The sequence below is a fragment of the Monopterus albus genome, unplaced genomic scaffold, assembly GCF_001952655.1.
Source record: "Monopterus albus unplaced genomic scaffold, M_albus_1.0 scaffold269.1, whole genome shotgun sequence".
NCBI classification, from domain to species: domain Eukaryota; kingdom Metazoa; phylum Chordata; class Actinopteri; order Synbranchiformes; family Synbranchidae; genus Monopterus; species Monopterus albus.
In genome coordinates this window covers 931,446-938,461 of record NW_018128149.1, presented here as the reverse complement: position 1 = coordinate 938,461, position 7,016 = coordinate 931,446, and the positions used below count along the sequence as shown (strand labels likewise).

At 40.6% G+C, this 7,016-nt stretch overlaps 2 protein-coding genes across 10 annotated transcripts in view; both read left to right on the top strand.

The window, feature by feature from the left end:
• The window catches only part of nebl (nebulette), a 119,771-nt gene that overhangs the window by 57,264 nt on the left and 55,491 nt on the right, over positions 1–7,016 (top strand). The gene's annotated exons all lie outside the window — the stretch shown is intronic.
• LOC109972772 (nebulin) overlaps positions 1–7,016 on the top strand; it is an 82,138-nt gene that overhangs the window by 26,515 nt on the left and 48,607 nt on the right. For 6 of the 9 annotated variants that reach the window (XM_020621896.1, XM_020621893.1, XM_020621892.1 and 3 more), the window contains exons 9-21: positions 1,316–1,420; positions 1,669–1,779; positions 1,976–2,086; positions 2,436–2,546; positions 2,787–2,897; positions 3,311–3,421; positions 3,527–3,637; positions 4,176–4,286; positions 4,898–5,005; positions 5,077–5,208; positions 5,288–5,398; positions 6,193–6,303; positions 6,509–6,619. In XM_020621896.1, the coding sequence (XP_020477552.1) occupies positions 1,316–1,420; positions 1,669–1,779; positions 1,976–2,086; positions 2,436–2,546; positions 2,787–2,897; positions 3,311–3,421; positions 3,527–3,637; positions 4,176–4,286; positions 4,898–5,005; positions 5,077–5,208; positions 5,288–5,398; positions 6,193–6,303; positions 6,509–6,619 (1,455 nt within the window). The remainder of the gene's footprint in view (positions 1–1,315; positions 1,421–1,668; positions 1,780–1,975; positions 2,087–2,435; positions 2,547–2,786; positions 2,898–3,310; positions 3,422–3,526; positions 3,638–4,175; positions 4,287–4,897; positions 5,006–5,076; positions 5,209–5,287; positions 5,399–6,192; positions 6,304–6,508; positions 6,620–7,016) is intronic. The other 3 variants (XM_020621894.1, XM_020621895.1, XM_020621900.1) reach the window with 3 other exon arrangements.

Below are 7,016 nucleotides of genomic sequence, written 5' to 3'. Positions count from 1 at the left end.
TCATCTCCTGCACAAGATAGCTCCAAACAACTGGATGCATACTTGTCTTGTGTAGCAGATCACATGGACTTGCTGAAATCCTTCCCAGCTGTCTGCAAGTTGTCTGTGAAGCTGAACACACCTCTGCCTGCCTCAGCAGCGTGTAAAAGGCTGTTTAGCTGTGCAGGTCTTGTCTTCAGCCCAAGAAGAGCGAGGTTGGATTCTCGTAATTTTGAAAACCAACTTCTTTTGAAGTTAAACAGTAAATTTTTCAGCTTCAAGTAAAGACTGTGTTAATGTGGGGGAGGACGTGAAGAATGAAGGACTAAAAGGAAGGGCTGGCTGGGTTTAGGAAAAGAGGAAGGGATTGACAAATGGACAGTGATGGAACAAAAGGGAAGGAAATACTTTCTTTTGAATTTGCTGAATGGGAAATGAGTGTGTGACCGCTAAATGTCAGTCATAGGTCTTCATTAGAAAGGTGCATGTTATGGGAACAGTGTTACACAACAGTTCAGTACAGAACAATTTAGTTTTCAAGGCCGATGATTTTTTTTTTGTACAGTAGGCTTTTGGTTTTTCTTGTCATGGTGAATTTAAGTTAAGAATTTTAAGAAAAGAAGGCACAGCAGAATAAAGTGTGTAATTTTACAAATTCTGACTACTTTGCTATTTTATTAACAACATTTCAATACTTAAGTATTAACATTTTCAGAAAGCTACTTTTGATACTTAAGTATGGTTAATATCAGATACTTTACTCAAGTAGAATTTTAATGGGTGACTAACTTTTACTTGTCATTTTCTAACAAAAAATCTGTACTTCTACTTAAGTGTGGCGTTCGAGTACTTTATACAACACTGGTCCAAACCCTGCAAGAATTTTGATTTTATTTATTCTAGTTCGACATTAGGTATTTCTTAATCACCACAGCCTCTGATCTGTATTCAGCCAGCACTGTTGCACTTTGCAGTGCTACTCCTAATGTTCATGAACCTCCGCACAGTCCACACAATGCCATGGTCATGATAAGAATGGGACCACTTACTGTATATGGTGAGCAGCGGTTTCATTTCTATTGTACCCTGCATTGTTGGAGAGTAATGCCTTTCATCAGTGCACTTGAAAATGCTACATTTCCATTAGTCACACTACAAAAATGAACAGGATGAAGGTTTACAGCGACCAATAAGTCTTTTTGCCTTCATGCTGTATGGCATGTGAATTTTGTGTTATGATAGACCTGAATAAATTCAAAACTGTCTTTTAATCTTGTCAAATATAAAATGCCTAAAACCGAACTCCTGACGCTGCTGCATGTCGTCTGTCTCCCAGGTGAATTATCTTAAAGTCAAAGGAGCTTCCTCCTCTCTTTACTCCCAGCTCCCTGACACCACAGAGATCCAGTTTGCCAGGGAGATGACTGAGATGCAGAGCGAGGTAGGACCCATTTTGCACAGTGAAATCTCTTAAGTGGTGATGAAGCCACAGTTTGGTTTGTGTTTAAAGGTCATCCCATCATATTTACTTGTTTAACTTGGTCAGAAACAGGACAGTTAAAACATTAACACCAATTAACATTTAAGTTGGAATTACATACAGGGAAAAAACTGTAGTAAACAACTGTGTCTCCACTTCCTGCTAACATTAACTGTAACCTGCTGAAAGATGCCTTTGTCCTCTCTCAGAATAAGTACAAGGAGGGTGGCAGGAAGAGCCTCTCCCAGAGTTTCTACTCCCAACTCCCAGAGACCGCCGAGACTCAGTTTGCTAAAACTGTGGCTGAGCTGCAGAGTGAGGTGACACAGTAATTAATACAGATATAATCAGTGCCTAAAGAAAACCTCAGTGGTTAGATGTGCATTGTAACAAACAGATTTTTTTTGATATATTGCTTTTTTAATATTCACCAGAGGCTTTGGACATCTGTTCTGACCCATCTTTTGTCTTAAGATGTTTAAAATCTACAGTATGTCAATGTGCTTTTGTTTCTAGACGCAATACAAACAAGCCAGTAAGAAGGGCGTGAGCTCGTGTTTGTTCTCTCTTCTCCCGGAGACTTTAGAGACGGCTCACGTCAAGGAAGTGTCTGAGCTGGTCAGCGAGGTACAGTGACTTCAATAACAATGACAAGAATGCCTAGAATTAAATACGTTCAGAAATGAGTTCACTTGGCTCTTGTTGTACCGCTCTGGGTCAGACAGGAAGTGAGTTAATATGTGGTCACTAGAGGTTAAAGGTACAACCACCATGACAAGCTGTAGGCAGAGTTGACTGACAGACAAGCCTTTATTGTTACTTTCTTTGACTTGCTCTTTCAGGAAAGTCATGGCGAGAAGATTTGAATTCATTTAAAATATTCTTAATTGTTTTATTAGTATAAAACTGCCATTTAGCCTCAGCATGATGCAAATTTTGTTTCTCTTGTCCTCACTGTGCTCTTGTGTTATTGCAGGTGAAGTATAAAGAGGACGGTAAGAAGGAGATGAGCATCAACCTGTACTCTCTGCTGCCTGAGACCATCGACACCCAGCATGCTAAAGAGGTGTCACAGCTGCAGAGTGAGGTGTCCAACCATGTTACACTCCTGTTTTAACATAACAGTTCATATGTTAATAGGCAGAAATTTTGTTTTAGTTACTGTCTTGCACCACCAGGTTAGGAAAGATTTCCCATTTGGTAAAGAAGCTGTAGAAGAGCTTAGTCATGGACAGTTTTGTTGGTGTTGAACCAGTAGTTGGGTTTGTTCTCTTTTTGTACATCGACATTAATGTTCAGTGCACTGATCTGTTCCTGTCTTGTCCAGGTGAAGTATAAAGAAGGTGTGAAGCAAAAGAATCACAGCAGTTTGTATCATCAGCTCCCAGAGACCATGGAGACACAGCTGGCCAAACGGCTGTCTGAGCTGCAGAGCCAGGTAGATTTTCACATTCATCTGATTTAAACTCATGTTTAACAAAAAGTTTAAACTTCAAAATAATCTCTTACATGGCTTTATGTATCTATTATTATTTTTGTTTTGCCTTGCTTTGTTGCATCTTCTTTTGTTGTGAAGCGCTTTGTAACTGTTTTGAAAAGTGCCATATAAATAATAATAACAAGAATTATTATTATTATTAGTAGTAGTAGTATGGACAATGAGTTTCCCCTTAAACACACCTGATTATTATCAGTTTAAGCATTTATAGTATTATTGGTTCAGAGTTTCTAAGTATTACTTAAATTTAACCTTGCATGAAAGATGAGATGTGTGGAGTCATATTTGTCTGAACAGTGAAAAGTAGTGTGACTTTTCAAAGCAAAAAGGATCTCATTTGGTGATGTCTGCAGGCAAAGTATCAGGAGGCTGGAAAGAAGGAAGTGAGTACCTGCCTGTACTCGGTTCTGCCTGAGACTCTGGAGACTCAACACGCTAAAGAGGCCACAGACCTACTCAGTGAGGTGCACAGCAGCTCTAGTTCTGCTACTGAGTCTAAACTTTGATCTTCTTGCTGGATTAACCAAAAATGTCTTGATGAAGATTTTGTGTGTTTCAAATTTCACCAGATTAAGTACAAGGAGAGCGGGAAGAAGGAGACGTCCAGCTCTCACTACGCCACACTGCCTGACACTTCAGAAACCCGCTTTGCCAGAGAGATGGCGGACATGCTGAGTGAGGTACGAGCGTTTGTTAAAACAAGACATCACGTGACTCAGGTTGTCCAGGTCAACACGTGACATTGGTGTTGGTGTCATCAACAGACAAGGCTCATGTCTCACTGAACAAGGTGTTTTAAAATATCAGCTCGTCTCTTGTGATACTTCTGTCATTAATTGGTCATCATAAGTGTGATTATTATCAAAAAAGGATCCAAGTAATTCTCTGTTTTTCAGTCTTTGATTTGCATGTTAACGGCACAGATACAGTCCCTAATAATGAGGTTTGGCTCACTGTCACTGTTGATCTGTGTGGACACAAAGACATGTTCCTCAAACACAGCCGATAAACAGAAAATATTAAAAACACACAAAGAGGAGAAATAAACATGCTGCTTTGTCAGATTGTACTGAGAAACTGAAAACAACATACAGTAGTATTTGTTAGATTGTTTGAAGAATAAATATCATGTTAGACTAGCAGAGAAATTCCTCTAAGGTACTTATCATTAAACTGAACTGCAGTTCCTCATGTTTTTGGCTTTCTGTCCTTTACCAGACTAAGTACAAAGAGAACGGACTGAGGAGCCTCTCTCAGAGTATCTACCACCAGCTACCAGAGACCACCGATACGCAGTTTGCTAAAGCCATCTCTGAGCTACAGAGCGAGGTGAGGGATGATTATTTCTTCTGGGGCGTCCTGTGAGAACAGACTCCACTGGAATAACCATTCACATAATTCATAGGTCCTAGGTCCCAGTTTGTACAATAAAACTGTGTCAAATTCTAAATCAGGAGAATGAGCTTTGTCTCAGGATGTGCCCCCCACATAACCACTGGTGGAAGGCAGCTAAACACAGTCAGAGTACTGCAGTCAAGTACTAATTAGCTACTTTTACTGTACTGAAATATTTCCATTGTGTACAACATCAGGCTTATTACTCCACTACATCTGTCTGACAGCTGTTGTTGCTTTTCAGATTACAAATGTTTATAGCCCAACTGTCCAGTGAAGCCCACATAGCTCCAGATCTGGTGATTTTGTATTAGAGCTTCTTTGATGAACTGAAGGATGATTATGTTTGTTGATGGACAGAAAATTCTTCTACTACTTCAGCTAAAGAAACAGTTTAACAACTCTGTGGTTTAGCTGCAAAATGACAACAGAGCTGATTTTCTTAGCTCATCAGAAGGTGACTTGTTTTTATGTGATCCTCAAAATCTCATGGTTTAATAATAAATAACTATTATATCCGTACAATTTCACTGAATTAATTTTAGATGAAGTACAAAGAGGGAAAGAAGGGCGTGTCCCACTCTTTGTATTCCACTCTTCCTGAGACTCTAGAGACTTTGCATGCCAAAGAAGCTTCTGAACTGCAGAGCAAGGTAAAAGCATATCTCTACATACGTGTATCCCTCCATCCATCCATCCATCCATCCAGCTGTGTCTCTTACAGCTGGATAATGGTCTGTTTCAGCTGAAGTACAGGGCGTCTCTGAAGAAAGGGCTTTCCTCCAGCCTGTTCCACCTGCTGCCTGAGACCTTCGAGACGACCCACGCTAAAGGAGCCTCTGAGCTGCTCAGCCAGGTAATGGGAACGAGATGAGACATTTTCTGCTTGCTGGCGAGTGAAGCTGGTACTGAAAGTCGGTTTTCTCTTGTCTCAGGTGAAGTATAAAGAGGACAGTAAGAAGGAGATGAGCATCAACCTGTACTCTCTGCTGCCTGAGACCATCGACACCCAACATGCTAAAGAGGTGTCACAGCTGCAGAGTGAGGTACTGAAGCAAGTGTTTGTGATCGTTTTAGTAACAGGACTGTATAGTGGTGACACCTTCCCATGAAGGACAAGCAAGTTTATTATAAGAAATGACTAAATTAGTCTTCTTTGAGACCATATTCACATTTTCTGATGTTAGAAACACCAGAGCAAAGCCAAAAAATCAACTCAAAATATTCAGAATTTTGTTCATAGTAATTTTTCTTTAAAGACATACAGATGTAGAAAGGGTCTGTGAAGCTCGAGAGTGTCTGGGAGCATTGTTCTCCCATGCACACATGCGCACAAATTCAATTTTATAGAGGCAAGTAAATTTTTGTCTCTACAGCCCAGCATCGCAGATCACAACTTTACCTCAAGAAGCTTTACAGCCTTTACACCATACAACACGCTTTTTTCTCAGACTCTCGAATCAGATCAGGAAAAACTCCCCCCAAGAAAACATTTTACAGGAAAAATACGGAAGAGCAACAGAGGAGGGACCCACTGCCAGGACAGTGAGACAGGAAGTAGAACTACAGACTAAATCAATGTAACAGATTTACAGCACAGGCAATCAGAATGACAAAAAAGTATATTCTAAGATACAGCATATGGACAGATATGAGGGACCTGATCGTGTAGGACGAGCCTGTCACCAGGTGCCTCCAACAGGCTCGAGTCACACGACAGACAGACCGATGCTGTTCCAGCAAATTTCAGAAACCATTTATCTATTAAACATCATTCTGCAGAGAATGGTGCTGGGTCGGTCTGTTTTTTTCAGTGATGCTCCTTTCCATCTCCTGGCAGGTGAAGTATAAAGAAGGTCTGAGGCAGAAGACTGAGATCAGCTTGTACCATCAGCTCCCAGAGACCCCAGAGACACAGCTGGCCAAACAGCTGTCTGAGCTGCAGAGCCAGGTACAGGACCACTGTCAGATATTATGTCATTCTGTTCAGGCACAGTGCTGAAGCTCATCTCAGCTCAAGCAGAACAAGTGTTGTCTTGGTTTATGTGAAGACATCAGAAAGTCCCAGAGTGCTCCTGTAGTTTGATTCCATCAACAACAGGTTGGTTAGTTCCATACACAGTGTGGAATGTGACCATGTAAACTTCAATTTGCAGACCAAGTACAAAGAGGCCGGTAAGAAAGAGGTGAACACATGTCTGTACTCCCTGCTGCCTCACACCATGGAGACACAGCACGCCAGAGAAGCTGCAGAGCTGTTCAGTGAGGTAACACCCTGTGTTCCTCTGCTGTGATCTGACAGAAACCTGTTTTACCTGCAGAGTCCAGAGCTGCTTCCTAATGGTCTGATTTCTGAGTACAGGTATGTGCCAAAAAATTAGAATATCAAGGAAAAGTCCATTTATTTCAATAATTTGTTTCAAAAAGTGAAACTTGTATGTTATATTAGTTCACTACACACAAAGTGAAATATTTCAAGCCTTTATTTGTTTCAATTTTGATGATTATGGATTAAAGACAAAAAAACCCAAATCCAGTATTCCACAAAATTAGAATATCATGACAAAGTTCAACATTGTAGGCTCCCTGTGTCCCAATCTAGTCAGCTAATTAATGCAAAACACCTGCAAAGGTTTCCTCAGCCTTGAAATTGTCTCAGTCTGG